Source organism: Achroia grisella, unplaced genomic scaffold (assembly GCF_030625045.1).
Source record: "Achroia grisella isolate CSIRO2021 unplaced genomic scaffold, CSIRO_AGI_Agris_v1 utg149, whole genome shotgun sequence".
Lineage (NCBI taxonomy): Eukaryota > Metazoa > Arthropoda > Insecta > Lepidoptera > Pyralidae > Achroia > Achroia grisella.
The window spans coordinates 3004369-3025472 of record NW_026712644.1 but is presented as its reverse complement, the minus strand read 5'-3'; the positions used below and the strand labels follow the sequence as shown (position 1 = coordinate 3025472).

At 34.2% G+C, this 21104-nt stretch overlaps 2 protein-coding genes across 3 annotated transcripts in view; both read right to left on the bottom strand.

The window, feature by feature from the left end:
* The window catches only part of LOC131840700 (uncharacterized), an 83563-nt gene extending 78094 nt beyond the window's left edge, over positions 1–5469 (bottom strand). The window contains exons 1-3 of one of the 2 annotated variants that reach the window (XM_059188890.1): positions 5258–5469; positions 3000–3049; positions 2155–2328 (exon numbers count right to left, since the gene is read on the bottom strand). In XM_059188890.1, the coding sequence (XP_059044873.1) occupies positions 2155–2328; positions 3000–3049; positions 5258–5265 (232 nt within the window). In that variant the 5' untranslated portion in view covers positions 5266–5469. Of the gene's footprint in view, positions 1–2154; positions 2329–2999; positions 3409–5257 lie in introns of those variants that run through there. The other variant, XM_059188889.1, reaches the window with a different exon arrangement.
* Positions 5470–7114: 1645 nt separating this feature from the next.
* Positions 7115–20666, bottom strand: LOC131840658 (uncharacterized). The gene is made up of 4 exons (XM_059188834.1): positions 20510–20666; positions 17605–17755; positions 9111–9283; positions 7115–7446 (listed from the first exon to the last, which is right to left on the bottom strand). Exons 2-4 carry the CDS (start codon positions 17706–17708, stop codon positions 7280–7282), a joined length of 444 nt encoding a protein of 147 aa, XP_059044817.1. The 5' UTR covers positions 17709–17755; positions 20510–20666; the 3' UTR covers positions 7115–7279.
* Between the last annotated feature and the right edge of the window lie 438 nt (positions 20667–21104).

The following is a 21104-nucleotide window of genomic DNA, read 5'->3' as shown; positions in this document are numbered from 1 at the left end:
TTTTTTACCACGTCACTTTTGTTTCGTTTTTAGGTCATAAAATATAAATACTATAGTTCTATTTCGAAGCAAACATGACTGCTCCGTCATGATTGCTTAGGTTCATTTATTAGTCCTAAAAAGCAAAGGCCTTTCTGGTGTAACAGTTTAGCACACTGCTTTATTTCTGGTTGTAGCTGGTTCTATTCCTTCAAATTCCAAATTTATCGTAAATTTGTATTCATGTCTAATTGTTTGTTTGTTTGTAATACTTTATTGTACAATAATATTATAAATAAAAGGACACAATTGACTTAGAAAAAAAAAAACATGCGTACAATGGCGGACTTATCCCAGAAGAGGGATTTCTTCCAGTCAACCTTTGAGTTACTGAGAGGAACTTGAGTTATTGTTTGTATCGGTCTAGGTGTTTTATGTATTTATTTAAAAAAAAAGTATCCATGTATTTATATTACTTGTCTAGTACCCTTCCCGATCCCGATCGATCCCCCGTCCAATTCAAACGGGGATCGATATTACGACGGACTGAGCCGAGGTTCGAACACCTAGGTGCCCTCAGACTAGTCATATCCGTCAGGCGGGAGTTGGCCTTCAGCCGCTCCATAAGTCCTTCCTTTGGTTTGGAGTGCCATCTCCACTTCGCCCCCTATCGTCCGGTGAAGCTGTAAAGGCCAGCTGCGGCCAACAGCATTAGAGTAGTCCGAAAAAAATCCTATAACACAAGCTCTGCATAGATTTGGACTAGATGATGCTGTGTGAATTGTCCAGGTGGCCAAAATTACCATATAATTATTATTACTAGTTTTCTCGAGTGGTTGAAATTCGACCATAATTAATTTAACATTCATTAAGAGTACAGAGAAATAATATTAAAGACAATATTAACCCATTCTCAATTTAATCACAAAAAAAAAGGGTACATATGCATGTGTGTCAAATACATGGTAATATTTTTATATTGATTTGAAGTATTTTTTAAACATAATATTAATGTTTTTTTTATGAATGATAAAAGAATCGAGGATGCTCTCGCCTGCGCTGGCAGAGCATCAGTGGAGGATGACAAAATGAGCATGATGTAAATTCAGGTACCCCATCTTGACACACTAACCTGTCTGCCTGTTGCCTGCGCTAACGGTTTACGCTGGCAGGGCACCAGTGGAGAATGATAAGATGAGCATGAGGTTAGCCCATCGTGACAAGCTCACCAGGAATTTGTCACGATGGTTTCCAGGGGGAGCCGCGTGGAGGTCGACCTGACATGGTACATTGCTAGCAATGGGGTCAACAGTCCACATTACTAACAATCCACTTTCCTCTTTAAAGAAATATTAGCATTCTGCACTCCTTCTCTATATAAACTATAAGTGTAAGTAATTACTCTTCTGTCTGGGGGGAAAGGGGATTATTAGTAACGTGGATTGATAATATATACAGTACATATACCAAAATAACATTTTTTATTATTTTTGTCTGTCTGTCTGTCGATTTGTTTGTTCCGGCTAATCTCTGAAATGGCTATATCGATTTTGACGGGACTTTTTTTGGGAGGTATCTGATATAATAAGGAGTAACTTAGGCTACTTTTACTTTAGAAAAATAAAGTTAAATTCCACGCAGACGAAGTCGCGGGTCCAGATAGTATTAATATAATGACAATAAACAATAAGCAAGACCCACACAGTAAACTATTACTTGAAATACAAGGTGAAGGCCTCGGTGGCCTAGCGGTTTGGCACATCGCCTTACTTTCGATGGTTGCGGGTTCGATTCCTCTCACGGCGCAAACATTTGTATTCATGAATATGATTGTTTGTATCAGTCTGGGTGTTTACTATATATGGTATGTGTGTATTTACGAAAATATCTATGTGTTTATCAGCTGTCTAGTACCCATAACACAAGCTTTAGCTAGCTTAACTTGGGACTAGATGGCGCTGTGTGAATTGTCCTGAGATTATTACCTACATGGATAAAGATATTTTGATTAGACCTTCATAAGCAGCTAAAACATATTACATCCACAAATGTTTTTAATTTGACTGGATGGTAGGGAAAAAATTAAAATTATAATGTAAAATATTTGACGTTCATTAGCGACTAAAGTGGCTAACATGAATAAATAAATAAATGATTTTTTAATTTGATACTTACAAGATTCTACATTAGGTTCATCAGGTTGTACGTCCTGACATTCAATGGGCACTGCTCGTCCAATAAGTCTATTCCGTTCAGCTCCCTTATGTATACTATCCTCTGTGAAATGTCGACTGCAAATATATCTTGTTTTCAATTGAGAAATTGTACAGGACAACAGTTTTTTGTTTCCTAAAAACAATGACACAAGTTTTCAATCACCATTTAAGAGAAGAACTCAACCAATTATTTAATTTAATATTTTGACTCAGATAATTCCTGATAGTTTGGTGGTCTGTATTAAAATATAATATCTTAACATAATATAAAATGAATTTGCTTCTGCTGACTCTTTGCTTAGATCTATTAAACTATGCAAGGGATTTTAATGCCGATTTTGGCAATTGATAGTGACTTAAGAGAAAAGTTTATATGTATAATAAATGACCACCCATGCAAAGCTGGGGCGGGTAGTTAGTATATTATATAAGCTTTTATTGAAAAAATACAAATTTTTTCCTTTATATTATAAAATCCTTTGTACACATTTACACACGCTAGCTATGTTTGGTTTGTATTCACAGAGTCTTAAAAATGCAAAGTTCAACAAGATTTGTTTAAAAAAGGAACAAGCTAGTCTCTCGTTGATTCATATAGTGAAAATGATTTCCAAACGAGAGACAGATTAAAAAATATGTAACAATTAAATAAAGAACATTGCTATTCTATAGAAGCTCGACTGATATTCGAATTTAAATGAAAACAAACATTTTATTACAATACTAAAAAAAAATTAAAAAATAAAACTCAGGATCCCAGCAATATAGTAATTACAGATTATAAAAAAAATTATTGAAACTGACCTGAATTCTTTATCCAAGTTTGAAGCCGTTCTTCATCATATATTGGAAACCTAAACATTGAATCAGTACTATTGTATTTACAGTTGTAGTAAGAACATTTTTGCCTTGATTTCACGGGGCAATATGTAGAAGAGCAATCATAGCAAAAACGATGATTTTTCAAAGACATTTTAATATTTTTTTAATTAAATTGGATCAACAAGCTAAAATTGAACAATTCCTAGATTCCTCACAGAAAAGAGTAGAGGAGTAATTTGATTTCTTTTTTTGCTTGAAGTTTTATACCGTTTTAATAGAAGAAGCGAAACAGAAACAAACAAGTATAATATATTGTCTATACAAAAATGTACATATATGAGTTTTATTAAAATCAATAAACATTTCGAAGTAATATTTGTTTGCAGCTGAATTGAATGAATTGAACGAAGTTCATGGAAGGAAGAGAAATCATAGTTTCATTCTTTGTTATGTCAATTGCAATGTCATTCACTGTTTTTTTTTTATTTATTCTTTAATGCACAAAAAAAACTTGTACAAAGGCGAGCTTAATGCCATATGGCATTCTCCACCAGCTAACCTTTAGGTATACAGAAAGCGTTGTGGGGCAGTTATGTCAAAAACAAACACAAAGTTACTAATAAATATTATATAATACATATGAAATGCAAATAAATATACACAAATAATAATATATATAGTATACCTGATATTATATAATGTCATACATTAATGTTAAATATAGATAAATATAATACTAATACAATGCAATACAGTTATAACTCATTTTTCAGAAGAAAATTAAATAATTTATTTTTAAAAATGGGCTTACTCGATGCTTTTCGCAGGTTTACAGGTATTCTATTCCAGAGGCTAATAGCAGTGACGGTAAACGAATTAGACATAAAACCTGAGTGATGGGAAGGGGTTGAGAGAAGGAGATTATGGGATGAACGAAGAATACGGGAATGAGAGTCACTGATGAACTGAAATCTATTTTTCAGATAAGAGGGAGACGAAGGATCAAAAAGTATGGAGAAGAGAGTACACAGGATACGCAAATCTCTGCGATTTCGGATAGACAACCATTTAAGTTGAGAACGAAAATTAGATACGTGGTCAAACTTCCGCAGCCCAAAGATGAACCGAATACAGTTGTTGAGCAGACGGTCCAACTTATTCAGCTGATCCTGAGAGAGGTTAGAAAGACACACGTCAGCATAGTCAAAGTGCGGAAGTATTAGAGATTGGACGAGGAGCAATTTAGTGGAAGAAGGAAGGAAGAATTTAAAGCGATATAGTATACGGAGAATACCTGTAACCCTGCGACACACCTCAGCCACTTGCAAGTGCCATCGAAGAGTCGGATCGATTAATAGGCCTAGGTTTTTAACACTGGAACAAAAAGGGATAATATTATTCTCAAAACGTACGTTTAGATTTGCCGAGTTGAATTTTGAGAGAAGTTTTGAGCTCCCTATAATTATTGCCTGGCATTTATTCGGATTTACCGATATACCAAAACGATGGGACCAGCGGGCTATGTTTTCGAGGTCTACATTCAGACGACCCAAGGCTGCAGTGACGTCGTTAACCTCCGATTGAACATACAGTTGTAAATCGTCTGCATATAGATGGTAAGAGCAACTAAGATGGGAGACAACAAGATTAATAAATAGAGAAAACAGAAGAGGAGAGAGAATACCGCCTTGTGGAACACCTGCGACCAAATCACTCCAGTTAGACAAGTCCTGCCCAGAGCGAACAGCCTGCTGGCGACCACGAAGATAAGAAGAGAACCAATGCAGTGCTGACGGCGAGAAGTTGAGGTGAGAAAGTAACATCAAGATCAGGTCATGATCGACACAGTTGAAGGCATTGGAGAAATCTATTAGAACTAAAATAGTAATTCGAGTGTTCTCCATGCCCTCACGGATGTCTTCAGTTACATTAAGAAGTGCGGTGGTGGTACTATGACCAGCCCGAAAACCAGACTGATAGGGTGTTAAAAAGTTACAATTGGCTATAAAGTACGAAACTTGTTTATTTACAATCATTTCAAGAACTTTCGAGAGAAAAGGCAAGATAGAGATGGGTCTGAAATGATTGGGAAGAGTTGGATTGGAGATTTTGGCAAGAGGAATAACGAAAGCTTTTAGCCATAATTTAGGGTAATTACCAGAAGATAAAGAGAAATTGAAAATGTGAGTAAGAATTGGAAGAAATGTATCTAATAAGAAAAGGATCATAGTCTTACTCACTTCGTCATAACCCTTAGCGTTTGATTTGATGGAAAGAACTGCTTTGCGTATGTCGTCGTCAGTTACTGGAGAAAACTTGAAAAGGTCAGATGAAAGTGCAGGCATGGATGAAATTTCCTGTAAGGTGGATTGTTTAGTGATTGCGTCGAGTGGTGTCACAGAGGAAAAGTGCTTGTTGAGATCATTTATTGGGACGTTAGAGTTGGAGATGATTGGGGACTTTCCAAAACCAAGAGCATTAAGGAATTTCCAAACATCTTGTACGACTTGTTTTTTTGCATCCTTTTTAACTGTTCAGGGTGCAAGTTCCAAACTCAGCGGATGCTAATTTCTGAAAAGATGGATTGATTTGTTAGCGACGTTAATAATTATTAGTTATCGTCAGTAATCCTCCACAACCTCTGGAAAGCGTCGTGGTTAATTCCTAGTGAATCCGTCTCGGTAGGGTAACTAACATTATGAGGATCATCTTCCGTTGGAGCTCTGCCAGCGTACATCATTAACACAGGCAGGTGTTAACGGTGTACGCTAACATTATTGAAATAAAATACTATTAAGATCTATCACTTCCTACAACTACATCCAGCACTTCGTACAACAAACTTTGAGTATTATACTTTTAGCGAATACGTTTTTTTTCTTTCGAAGTACTCTAATGCTGTTGGCAGCAGCTGGCCTTTACAGCTTCACCGGACGTTAGGGGGCGAGTGCAGATGGCACTCCATACCCGCGGAAGGTCTTATGGAGCGGCTGAAGGCCAACTCCATTTTTTTTTCCTTTTTATGGCTTGGCACGTTGGTGCATTTGCCAAAGACAAAATTAAGAAAACTTGTTTACTTTTTATGAATTAAATAAATTTAGGATAGGAGAATTTGGTAGTTAATAAAAAAAAAGTAATAGATAATTCGCCACATACTCGGTAATAACAGATGCAATAATATCATATCTTACTACTCTAGCGCCATCTTGGACAGCCTGTCGTTTAAAAATAAGAGGTGGATATTCCACTCATTCCACTCACCATATACCAACCTTATGATCATTCTCGTACAAGTGATTTTTAGACGAGGATTTTTTCATTGTCGTACAAGTTTGTATGAAAGTTTTGTTAAAATACATATTTTGACTTTCGTAGGACAAAATTAGGCAGATTGTTAATGTACTTGTCCAATTTGAAAACATGCCCGTAAACCTTGCACTATAAAGCAATTCACGATATTATTTTAAATACGCATCTGAGCGCGTTATTTCAAATCTTAAACCATGTATGTCATTCATAAGAAAACAATGGCCGAGTACGCGTCTCCAAAACTATCAAACTCTTCGCTCTCCGTGCGGCTGTAGATGCCCTCGCTCCGCAGTCACCAGCCTTTCGCTCACAACGCCATATTCGTTAGAAAGAGAATGGCTGGTGTACTCTTACATTCTTACATACTTAACTAGCTACTCGCCCCGTCTTGGAACGGGTGTACATGTATTATACATATAAACCTTCCTCAGGAATCACTCTATCTATTTAAAAAAAACACTTCAAAATCCGTTGGTAGTTTTAAAGATTTATACATAGGTACATAGGGACGGACAAACGGCAACAGTGGCTTTGTTTTATACTATGTAATAACGCATATCGCGTCGTGAGAGAAAGAGAAAGTTTGGTGTATATATAATCTATCCCTTTCACGCGACGGTAACACTTTCTCGTGACTCCGAAAACACAACTCACTCCGTCCATACAGAAGTTTCACTTCATAAAAAATCTGCTCCATCCTAGAACATTGGGTTACAAGTAAATGAAACTAATATTTCAAATATAACAAGCTTTAATGGCTTTAAAACTAGTGTATAACAATTATATAGTAACAATAATATCAATTTTAAAAAAGAATATAAACAAAATCATATTATTAAATTATATATTAAATTAATTACTTAACAATAAAAGACCAATTTTTATGTATGTAACATTATATAATTTTTACATATAATAAAATCTTAAAATCAATGCTATAAACCCGAGTATGGTTAGGTTTTAAGTAAAAACGAGAAGAGAGAGCTCTCAAAGAAAAAAAATAAAGCATAATAATAATAATAACACACACAATCACGCATACATACACGCGCACACACACATACACACACTCTGCATTTACTTGGTTTCGGCCCGTAAGTGTGGAGAAAACCAGCAAAAGCTGAAAAAATAAAGAATAATAATAATAATCTTTACTTGTCTCAAACAAAAACTAATATAATTGTTGCCCATACAATAATATAATTTAAAACTAATGAAGGAGACAAAACGGTCTATAACTCAGTGAGGGCAGTGAGTCCACTCTCTCTGCTATTCTGTTATAGCCTTTATCAGTAAAATTCAAATTCGGAGTATCTTTATTCATGTAAGTCTATTACAGATGCTTATGACCAATCCAATGAACGATTTATTTATTTATTTATTTAAACTTATTGACCATGTGACGTCTTGACGTAGAAGCAAAAAAACAATGAAGAAGGTAGATCAAAAATAGAAAAAAGGAAATGTGAATGATTGTGTCTGTTGAATAGAATATAATGTATGTGATACAAAAAAAACTTGACGTTCATAAGCGGCTGAAATGTCCTACATGAATCAATGATTTTTTATTACGTGCAGGTTGGAAATCGTGGGGGTGGTATCGGTAAAATCATTAAAAAATATCACGCGCAGGTGGGGTGTTCTTTGTTTAGTCAAGGTCACTATTTCACGCGGACGATGTCGCGTGTGCAGCTAGTTCACGATAGGTTATATATACCTGTTAAAACCCATTTTAACTATGTATCGATACTACTAGTAAATGTATGATACGCAGTTAAGAGAAATGTAATGTTTATTTATAAATATTACGTATCACGTTGTTTGTCCGCGATAGACTCTTAAACTTCTGAACCGATTGCAAATTTGATTTGCACATTGTGTGCAATTTGATCCAATTTGAAAGATAGGATAGCTTACATCTCAATTTATAGTCGCAATATTATTTTATTCTAGAACCTTAGCCACAGCAACGTGTGGCCAGGTCTGCTATTCATTACATTGTATAAAACAAAGTCGCTGTCGCTGTCTGTCCGTCCCTATATATGCTTAAATCTTTGAAACTATGCAATGTAAAATACATCACTTTTTTTTTAATAGATAGAGTGATTCAAGAGGAAGGTTTATATGTATAATACATGTACATACGGACATGTGCAGCCGGGGCGAGTAATTGGTTATTGATATAATGTTATATGCATAATTTAAAAAATATATTATATTTCTGCACTCCTTCTCTATATAAACTATGTGTGTGAAATTTCATAGCCCTTATTCACACAATTTTTGTAATAAGGAGTACAAAGTTTTTGCTTCATGTATTAATATATATTGTAGATACTGTATTCAGGCAATTTGTAGTTTTTTTAATAGATGATAATGAAATGTTGCCTCTCCATGCACTAATGATATATGCTGGCGGAACACCAATGGAGGATGATACAATGACTGTGAGGTCAGAGCAGTTAGCTCAATATGACAAATTAATAATACCAAATAACTGATACAAATACATAGATTTTTTTTCTTAAATACATACATAAAAAACTCCCAGACAGATACAAACAATCATAGTCATAAATACAAATGTTTGTACCATGCAAGGGATCGAACCTGCAACCATTGGAAGGCTGTGTGCTAAACCATTACATGTACATGTACACACGGGCGAAGCCGGGGCCAGTAGCTAGTAGTTTATAAAAGGAATAACTGTAACTACGTTAAAATATATATAGTTATATACCATGTATTGTAATTTTAAGTATTTTGCATTCAGATGTACTGTACCTAGTCGGTCTTTGGTCTTCTCTGTCCATATGCAGAGTATGGTTCGTTTGGTACGTTCCGATGACTCCACCAGTCCTTGCTGAACAACGCTGCCACAACTGCCACTATCACTGCAGTCACTGTCACCACAGTTTTGACCACAGTTGATGGCATTTTGTTTATGCGAAGACAACCTGAAATGTTAGGGGAAACGAAATTGTTAGTAAGGTGAACTACTAACTTAATTGTTAGCAATGTACCGTGTCAGGTCGACCTCCACGCGGTTCCCCCTGGAAACCATCGTCATAAGTTCTTGGTGAATTTGTCACGATGGGCTAACTGGCCTGACCTCATGCTCGTCTTATCATCTTCCACTGGTGCCCCAGTGTAAACCGTTAGCGCAGGCGGGTGCACCTTTCCTTTATCATCCATAAAAAAACCTGAAATTTTAGGGGAAACGAGATTGTTAATAATGTGGACTAATAACTTAATGGCTAGCAATGTACCATATCAGGTTGACCTTCACAGGGTTCCTCTGAAAAACTGTATAAATTCTTGGTGAATTTGTCACGATGGGTTAAGTGACTTGACTTCATGCTCATCTTATCATCTTCCACTGGTACCCACGCTTAGCCGAGCCCTATATTTTGAACTTGTGCTAACAAGACCCTCTTGTACTGTCAAAAATTAGTAAAAAAAAAAGTAATACTAGCTGACCCAGCAAATATTGTTTTGTCATATATATTAGTGTAATTGAATAACAGGTGGTAGAAGGGTGAATATTTAAGATCCTATGTATTTTTAATGCCCAATCATAAAACATTTTATCAACAAAAACAATATAGTTTTGGGGTCACATTATGACTTAGTGGTTTGAAAAACAGTTGATGTCCTATTCTTAGTCATACTGAATATAAACACAAAATTTTATAACAATCGGTCAAGCCGTTATGGAGAAGTTTTGTTACAAACACTGTGATAGGAGACATATCTTAGAACAGTGATTCCCAAAGTGGTCTATATCAACCCCCAGGGGTCTATGACAAACTGCAAGGGGTCTACGACAGTGGTCATCTTGTTTTTACTTTATGTTTTTAACACTAAACTTTACTACAGTTAGAAATTTACAAAAAATCAATACCAGGTAAGAATGGGGTGTCTACCCAAAACCGGAAAATATGGCAAGGGGTCTACGACACAAAAAAGTTTGGGAACCTCTGTATTACAAGATTATAAAGACATAAGTTTGGGGTAACCCCCAAAATGGCAACCTTAGCCTACATAGTTATTTTTAAACTTTCCTGTATCCTAATAATAAATATATAGCCTATATATAAATAGCATCACTATTATGTGTTGCCAGTGCTATTCCTGCATTGCCATTCCAAAGAACTAATATATTATAAGATAGATGACAATAATATCTAGCAAGAATAAGTTTATTTGCGGGCAACATTATAATTTTTCTTACTACTTTCTTGAAATATGATAGTGTAGCGGTTTTGTATTTTTTTTAATATGGTATGATAAAGGAAAGGTGCACTTACCTGCGCTAACGGTTTACGCTGGGCACCAGTGGAGGACGATAAGATGAACATGAGGTCAGGTCAGTTAGCCCATCGTGACAAATTCACCGGGAATTTATCACGATGGTTTCCAGGGGAACCGCGTGGAGGTCAACCTGACATGGTGCATTGCTAGCAGTAAGATCACCAGTCCACATTACTAACAATCCCCTTTCGTCCCCCCAGCGGTTTTGTATTTTTTTTTTATAGATGATAATGGAATGGTGCACCCGCCTGCGCTAATGGTTTACGCTGGCGGGACATCAGTGGAGGATGATAAGATGAGCATGAGGTCAGGTTAGTTAGCCCATCATGACAAATTCAAGAATTTATCACGATGGTTTCCAGGGGGAACCGCGTGGAGGTCAACCTGACATGGTACATTACTAGCAATAAGATCATTGATTGCATGCATCCTTATGTAAAGTGCGAAAACCTACAACTACCATATGGTAATTTTAAGTAGCTATGATGTGGTCGAGTGGACTGAGTAGTCATGCTCACTAAAATGTTCAAGCATGTGGCGGCGTGGTGGGTCGGGTCATGGAGGTCCCTAAAATATTGTTGAGAACAGTGATGGCTGGCTCATCATGGCCGTCATACTAGTGAACTGGTCTGCTCTAATCAGTACAACTAATTTAGTCTTATTGTATATTTATATTTGACCCTAATAAATTAATGCTAGTTGGTAGTTTGTATTCACACATTTCCTCTTAAACATGTAAAATCACAATGATTATTTAAAATTGCAACACACAAGTTTCTTGCTCATTCTTCTTGTGATGAGACAATTTTCCGAATGAGTGGTAGATTAAAAAAATTACGATTACTATTCCAAAGTGTTTAAATTGAATTTATTTTAATAAAGGATTTTCTATTCTATTCTATTCTATTACAACTCTGTACCCTGTACTTTCACTCTCAAAACTGCCAAAAACATATGTATTAACATTTAAACTGAGACAATTATGTACTTTTTATGGCAACACTAGACTATTACTAGTCTATGGTTGGGTAATAACTTGTTTACTTTTTAAAAATTTTTGGTAATGGAGTACAGTACATTCTTTGCACATGTATACACAAATTATGAATAAATTAAGTAGCTACACCTCATCACATTACAAATAATGCTTCAGAAGTGAAATCATCTCCATTACACTATAGAATAAATATAAAATAAACACTTGAAAAATCTGTTTTTTTTTCTGTTCCGTATTTTGACAAATAATTCACAAACAGTTTGCGGTAGTTATTACCTCACCACTGTAGCGTTATATATGATGTGATGAGGTGGCACTACATAATATATTGTCTATTGTAGTATATAGGTAGTGAGTATACAGGTGTAATAATTGTACTATTTATTGTCCATTAGCAGCTTTGTATGGTAGTGTGCTACATGACTTATTAATAACGCGTACATTCGACGCGGAGGCGGGACGTAGACTGATTTTACATTTAACTTAAATCTATGTTAGTGTAGACGTAAACTAATGGAAGGGTTTCAAGTGTTGACAGAAATATTACAAGGGTAATCTTTTTATTCTGTTGTGCCTACGCACAACAGAAAAAAAAGATTGTATAATTGTTTGGTAACAATTATATAACCTTTACTTTTTACATATCCCAATAATAAGAAAGATCAAATAGCATAAATATATAAGAGATAGTAATAGATAGACATAATGGTGTGATGGTTGTCGTCAGGCCCCTCTTCCCAACTGGGCACATGGGCATGTGCCCAGGGCCCCATAGTGATTTGGGTAGTCCCTACTCCCTTACTACCAAAACAATAACTGATAACTACTCTACTATCACCTGAAAATCAGTCATAACAAATGCTTACCGACTATGGTCAAATTGTCTGTTTTTGTTACTCTTTTTATAAATCTCTAGCAAGAACTTAAACCCCTCATCACATAACAACTTATTAAAAATATTTTTGCCTGGTTTGTTTTGAAGTTCATTCTTCTTCTTCTTCTTTCAGCATATATTTGTCCACTGCTGGACGTATGCATCATGGCATCCCCATATACATCCAAAACAGGCATGTTCAATAACGACTTTGTCTAATCTAACAAAATTGTGCTTTATTACCATAATCATAGGTCTATATAACTATAATGTAGGTATAAGTAAAGTCGTCGTAAATATGCTTTGCCATTCCGAAGGTCTAAGGTATCACGCATGGATATCGTTTTATTTTACGACCCTTAAAGCAAATCACATCGCACAAAGCAACGTTCGAAATAGATACTAAGGGGCGCAAAATCTTGATAACGTAGAAGCATATGAAATGTAAAAATTAACGATAATTTACCAATTAATAAAGAGCTTGAAACGTTGATACCAGGAGGTATATTACACGTAGCTTTTAAACGATCCCGTATCTGCCTTGTTGAATAAATATTGAATAGAAAAATGAGAAACAAAAATTAATACAACAATACCAAAAATGTACACAAACAGTACTGAGCACAGAGCATTTAGGATATTGGATATTGGTGTTCTGTGGCACAGAGCAATTAATAATATTACGTAGTAGTAGTGGTATATTTTATCCACAAGTGGATAGGCAAAGGTACGAGACCATACAGCCTAATCTTCAGTAGTATTTCCATGAAATTCAAAAATTCTTCAAGGCGATATCGCCAAATCTTTTCATTAATTATAAGTTTGTGTTAAGTCCTTGTATGTGTCCATAATTGAAATGTTTATAATTCTCCGATAGTTGCTATGATAAAGTCGTAAATTGGTTTAAAAGTTGCAGTGCATTTGAATAGTTCTTGAAGCGATGGCGGAATAATCTTATATAGTTCTTGAAGCTTGGCAATGAGCAAAATTCTGTTTAAATTGAAGGCCGGGCAATAAAAAAATATATGTTCTAATGTTTGATTTTCGTTACTAGAGCATAAAAGACAAATCGGAGAATTAATGATCTTCATTCGGTGTAAATGTGCATTGAATTTACAATGTCCAAATCGCAGTCGACAAATTTGAGTATAAAATCTTCTCTCTAAAAATATTTTTCCCTGAATAAACCAGGGTTTTTTGCCAATAGTACTGTTTATACCTGCATACCAAGTACCTTTATCTTTGGTAGTACGTTTCCAATCTTCTTCCCAATTTTTTAATAAGTTTTTCCTAATTTCAGGAATTAAATCTTGCCAAGGTAAGAAAATTTTTTTAGACTCGCCACCCAATCTATTGACAGTTTTGACAAGGTAATCTACTTCTTCATTACCTGTCACACCTTTGTGTGCCGGTATCCAAGTAAATATAATTTCTTTTCCTTTATTAAACAAAACAGTCCATAGTTCTTTAATTTGGTAAATAATATAGCTTGTTTTGGCACTAAATGAATGATTTTGCAACGCTGATAAGACTGACATGTTGTCACTAATAATAAGCCACTGATTATGAGGTTTAGCGCATACGTCTTCGTTAATAGCTTGCAAAATAGCCAAGGCTTCGGCAGTGAATATACTAGTAATGGTAGGTAATCGAAATCCATAACCAGTTTTTATGTCGCTATGGTAAAAACCTAATGACACACCTTGGTCATTTTTTGAACCATCTGTATATATTGTGTTAAATGAAGGCCATTGAGAAAGATGTTCATAAACTTCTTCTTTACATTTTAAGTTCTTATCTGTTTCTATTGTCATATTGCAAAATTTACTGTCATATGTCCCTTCATAACATGCCCACTTATTATTTGCCACATGAATATTATTTTGCTCAATTATAGTTTTCATTGCAGAGAAATCAAGGAGAATGTATGGGAATTTTATGGAATTAGAAGAAGAAGCAATGGTTTGAGAATCTGTAATTTTTTGTAACAGTGAATTATTGGAAAAGCTATGTAATTTTAGCAAGAATTTAAATTTAAGAAATTTGAATCTTAATGACAGAGATGGAATGTTGCATTCTACTTGGAGAGAGACTATTGGAGTTGTTTTCATTGCACCAGTGATTAGATGCAAATTATTATTTTGGATTGTCTCTAATTTTTTTAAGAGTGTGGGGTTGGAAGCAAAGCAAAGGTAACTGTACTCAAAGTGAGAACGGACTATGGATTTGTACAACATAAGTAAAATCTTTGGATCAGCCCCCAAAATGTTTTGGAAAGGCATTTTAAAATATTAAAAGCTCTAGAAGCTTTATCAGATATATTACAGACATGCTTATTCCAAGATAGATTTTTTGTTAATGTTACACCAAGAAACTTGGCTTCAGCTACTACAGGCAGTATGCTACCATTATAATTAATATTAGCATGCAAAGTTCTTGATCTACTGAATATAACAACTTTAGTTTTATCTAAACTAATATCTAATTGTAAATATTTAAAATAAACATTTAATTTCTTTAGAGCTTTGTTTATTTTATTTTCTACTATATGAATATTTGAGCCTGAACAGTAAACTGCTAAATCATCAGCAAACTGTAAATTGCTGACTTCATTACCAAGAATAATATTAATTTTATGAATATACAAAATAAATAACAGTGGACTCAATATTCCCCCTTGACATACACCTATATATGAAGATTGTGGACCATATAAATTATTATTGTACTTAACATAGACTTGTCTATTATGTAGGAAATTAAAAATCCAGTTAATCAACTTATCTGGTATTCCTAGTGTTTGCAGTTCATTAGTTAGAATATGATGATTAACATTGTTAAAAGCACCAACTATATCAAAGAAGACAGAAACCAGTATATTGTTACTAGAAAAAGCACGATGAATATCTAGGTTTAAATGATTTAAGCTCTCTGTAGCTGAAAAACCTTTCCTGAAGCCAAACTGATTTGAAGGTAATAACTTATTTGATTCTATATAAAATTCTAACCTTTGTTTAATCATTTGTTCGAAAAGTTTACTCATACAAGATGTTAATGCTATAGGTCTATAGGAGTCTGAATGATTTATCAATTTGCCTGGTTTAAGAATAGGAATCAGACAATCTGTTTTCCAATCGGGTGGTATTTCTGAAGTATTCCAAAGAGAGTTAAGTAACATTAACAAAGTGTTTTTAGAATTGGGTGATAATGTCTTTAACATTTTGTAAGAGATATTCTCAAGACCGAAAGCTGTGTTACGTCTGCTGTTTAAGGCACTGTAAAATTCTGTTATAGTAAAAGGGTTTATAATGAAGCTGTTATTATTATTTAATGATACCTGTATGTTGGGTCTACTTTTAGCTGACGGTTTGGATGTAAATTTACTTAAGAAAGGAGAAATCCAATCAGTGTCTGAAGATATAAGTGAACAGTTGTTATTAAATGTTTTATTAAATTTTTTCATTTTATTCCAGATAACTGATAGAGGAGTTTGCCGATTGATCGACTCACAGAATTTTAACCAGCTGGCATTTCTATCGTTTTTGAGAGTAAGTTTTTTGATTGCCTGTTGTCTTTTAAATCTTATGTAATTTTCTTGATTGGGATTATTTTTAAAATCTATGTAAGTTTTCTTACATAATTCTATTGCTTGAGAACAAGTATTGTTCCACCATGGCAAAGAAAGTCTTGTCTTGTGATTACAGACTAAAGAATGTTTTAAATTTCCATGTGAATTATTAGCTGTGTTAATGCTTTCTATTAAAATATTGCACATTTGTTTATAGGAGTCTAAAGGGGTGGAAGGATCGTAATTAAATTCATTACATAATTTATTATCAACAGTCTCTTGGTATACAAGCCAGTTTACATTATTGTAATTTGGCCTAAAAAAATTACTATGATTAATGGAATTGTTATTTGTATTTACAGTGTTACATAAAAGGTGGGTGATGGTTGGAAGATGATAGCTCCCTAAAGGATTATCATGTACAGACCAATTGCATCGGAGTGACAGAGAGGCAGAAACAATTGTAAGATCCAGAGCACTTGGACTCCATATATCAGAGCCTACAGTAGTGGGTTGACCATTATTAATTATACAAAGATCATTGTCTTCAATAGTATTAAGAAGAATAGTGCCTCTAGAATCGGTTCTAGAGCAACCCCAAGTGGTATTGTGGGCGTTAAAGTCACCCGCTATTATCATAGGTGACGGGATAGATTTAAATAAGTTATCTAAATGTAAATGTGTAAAGTTACGTGACGTTGCGGATGTAGGGCTGTAAAAACTAACAAAAGAAATTGTTTCATTTTTCAAATATAATTTTAAAGCGATATTTTGCAAAGAATCATCGTGATATGTATTTAATCTGTCATAATTCAATTTGTTTTATATTAGAATGGCTACACCATTATGATTATTACCAATGTCTAATCTTTCTATATTGTAACCTTTGATATTAAAGTTTTTGAAAGGCTTTAGCCAAGTTTCAGAAAGAAGGGCGATATGTATATTGTTGTTATATAAAAAATAAGTAAAAGCAAGTCTATTATTTATCAAGCTCTGGGCATTCCACTCGATAATATTTAAAATATTATCCATTAAAGAGATACTATTAATTAGTGTTAGTACTGGAAATCTTAAAAGTATCTAAAATTATGTTTTTTATGCCTTCTGAGTTTAAGGGAGAGTCATCTGTTTTATTAACAGAAATAATTTTAATAACTGATGCAATGATTAGTTTTAAAAAGTCATCATTTTGCAATAATGTGTTAATATTGTCAGTAGGTTTAGTTTTAGTGTTTAAAGATGGAAAAGATTTTTCAATTAATAAACTAGAGAAAGGAACAGTCTTGTGTTTTATTTTGTTTTCTTGTATTTTCTTCTTTTTAATTGGGCATTCAGCTGAGATAGCTATATGGTTACCATTACAGTGAAGACATACAGCTTCTGTGCTATTTTTAGTGCAATCTTTAAAATGATGGTTTTCTCCACATATTGAGCAACGTTGAGTATTTTTGCAAAATTTACCAATGTGGCCATATCTCAGGCACTTTAAACATTGTGTTACTGGTGGGGTGTAAGCGCTTACCTCGAAATACCATGAGTTGATATCGACATTCGTAGGGAGTGTGGGACAGGCAAAGGTAATGGCGACTGATTGGGTGGGCAGAAAACTTGTGTTACCATCTTCATCACGACTTCTTCGCATAAACCGGCGCACCGAGACGACGTCTCTGGAGCTGGAAATACCATTGTAAATACTTTTGTTTGACATGTATATAGGTACGTTTTTTATGACCCCTGTTATTTCTGTTAATGTTGCAGGTATTGTGGCTTTAACATGTAAATCTTTTTGTACTTTGGTGTTATTTAATGCTATGTTGGCTAAACCTGGCCTTTCAAAAATGGCTCCAACTTTATATTTATTAATTCTCTTGAAACGTTTTATACCCTTGCTTTGGCGCTTAAGACAGGCGCCAAGGGACATAAGGTCTCTGTCGCCTAAAGGCCTCGTATCGGTACTTTCATAAATAACTATATATTCAAAATTTCCTCCATCCTCAGGATATTGGCGACAGTAATTATCGATTTTAAAAACTTTATACTTATCCTCATCCATTGAGGAGTCAGAATCTGGACTGTCGACATCCCTCGAATTTTCTGGGGAGCAATTATCATCGGCTTTGCGCTTTTTGCGCTTACTTCCCATTTTAGGACTGTAATTAACTACAAATTATGTTAGTTGTACCTATATATACAAATTATTGAATATAAATAAAATATAAAATAAAGGAAAAATATTTAAAACACCCGCTCTATTTGACTTCCCGCCAAAAAGTCCTTACGTAAATAAATACTATATACCTATGTTTTCTAATTGTCAACTGCCAGTATCTAGACACGCGGCAGCGTGTCAAGCCGAGTTTCAAGTAAACTGGCTTGCAGCACCGTGTGTATATTTACACGAACCATTTGGAGCCACTTTTGACCCCCTCATAACTCAAAAACTCTATCACACAAACCTGTCAAATTTGGTTCATATATTGAGACTTGCGAGATAAATATGTGTTCCAAATTTCATAAACATATCTCAAACGGTTATTTAGATATTAATGTCCAAAAATCGTCATTTTTATCACTGATCAACTATAGATCAAAATTATAACCCACTTCCAGATGACCTAGGAAGTTCAAATTTGGCATGCAGATAGGTAATTAGGTGAATATAAAGGAAAAAATCTGAAACTGGTAAATTGTTATCATTTTACTACAATTTTTCACTTTAATTGATTATATTTCAACTTATACTGGACGAATACTAAAATTCTATGAAAACGTCGATAGCCACCAATTGACATTGATCCCTGGCGAAAAATTTCATCTTGTACTGGACGGAAAGTAATATTGTATGAAAACGTCGATCTATACCAATTTACGTTGACCCCTTCACATCAGTGTCGATAACTAGCAAACTTCAAATATTGCATTGAGCGGTAAACACTAGTTGCTATAATTTAGATTCTGTCTGAAATATATACTCGTACTTATAACTAGGAGTATAGTCGAATTTCGTATTTATTATGTTATTAACTGAGATTTGGTATTAATTATTATTTCAATATTTAGCGCACATCGATGGTGTAAAATCATTATTTTTATAAATAATTATTAAATAATAGACATTTCGGTATAGGGCGCCGCGGCGGCGCCGTGTGGGAGCGGTGCGATAAAACGTTGACGCGAACCTGTCCGAGCGAATGGCAGCCGCCCTCATGTCTCAATGTTTTGTTTCTCGATATCTAACCTATAAGGTTGCGATTTATGCTACGAAATTTATAGCTTTCTTAAATTATACTTATATATTTGTGGTTATATTATTATTACATTATTTTAGTAAATACGTATGGTATAGACAATAGTTTAAACCAAAAATTAATAACAATTTTAGTATAGTTATAAGTAGGAATGTATAGTTAACTCGAGAATGAGAACTCATTGGTAACAAATTGTTTTCTTGAGAATTCAATAGATAACAGTCAATTTGTTACATAATCGTCTTTACGAACTATAACGTGTCAATACGAAGTTTCAGATATTAAATAATGTATATGTTGAAAGAGAACAATTCCGTATTTGCTTAACATATGCTATTACTATCCACAAATCACAAGGCCTTAGTTTTGGCAGTCCTCTTCTCAACATTGGCTCCTCCATATTTAATAAAGGGCAGGTTTACGTTGGACTCTCCAGAGTTAAAACCTTAGATGGGGTACGTCTTAACAATTTAGATCCAAGTCACGAGAGCTCTATTGTAGAGTACAACCATCTGTGGACGTTATACCGCCCCGATTTGCCCAAAAATTCCTGATACTGAATTGGCTTTGGACTTCAACATTTAAAAGTTACAAGAAAATATAGAAAATAACACAAAAAAAAGACAATTATACCCCGTAAATATACGAAAATACAGTAATTTATCAAAAATAATTTGGTATTAATTTAGTTATAAATATGTACCTAGTATAATTTATGTACAAAAAGTAATGATATCCCATCAAAAACATAAATGTGAAATGATAGCCGAGTTTAATATTATGATATATGCCTTGATTGTTGACTTCTACGACAAAAGAGATGAGATCTAAATGGGTGCCAAGTTCAATGGTCTGTCCTGAAATGTATTTATAACAATATAAAATATCATTTCTTCTTATAACTTAGGATAAAGGTCTAACTTGGCTAGTTTTCATATACGAAATATACTGTAGCCTTCGCAAGTTCTAAACATGTTACTTGTCGGTTCCTATTTTAATATTAATAGTAACTAGCAATCGAAAGTAATAATTGGTATATGAGAACTGGCCAAGTTAGACCTTAGGCTACAGTATATTATCCTAAGTTATAAGAAGAAATGATATTTTATATTGTTATAAATACATTTCAGGACAGATTTTTTTTTAAATAATTAAAATAATCTTGGGCAGAAGACTTACGTAACAAATTAGTTCGAAATAACACTCCCAAAAACAAACTACGCGAACCAACTCGCAGCGCTTCTGGTATATAAGTCGTTAGTTTATTTAAAAAATACCAAAGAGGCCACGCAGGAAATTTAACGAAATAAGTAAAATAAGAACATTCTTGTACGTATAAACTGTATTAGTAACTTTGCTCTGACTCGAGAGTTTATTTAAAGTATTTAATGACGAGCAGCTGATAACCCATTAGATGATAAGTGGTAATCGTCGTCACATTATTATTATAACGCCCGTGATATCATATCATTCATGTGTTGCCTGTTGCCATTCCGGAAGACAAACATGTTATATTCTGTATCCTGTAATTTCATTGCTTTGTTTCGGTTGAGGGCATTCAACCAAAATATAGCTTACCACGTTAAGTAACGGCTGAAGTAGATAAAACAAAAAAGTTCCACAGTGTTTCTTTACGCTAAAAAGGACCGTGACTATAACGGTTTTTGGTATCGTTTGTATACCAGCCTTGTTTTATCAGTTGTTATATTTTAAGGCCGCAGAAATCTGCTAATTCTTTATAATAAGTAAGAAATCCCCACTTTTTTCCTTGTCT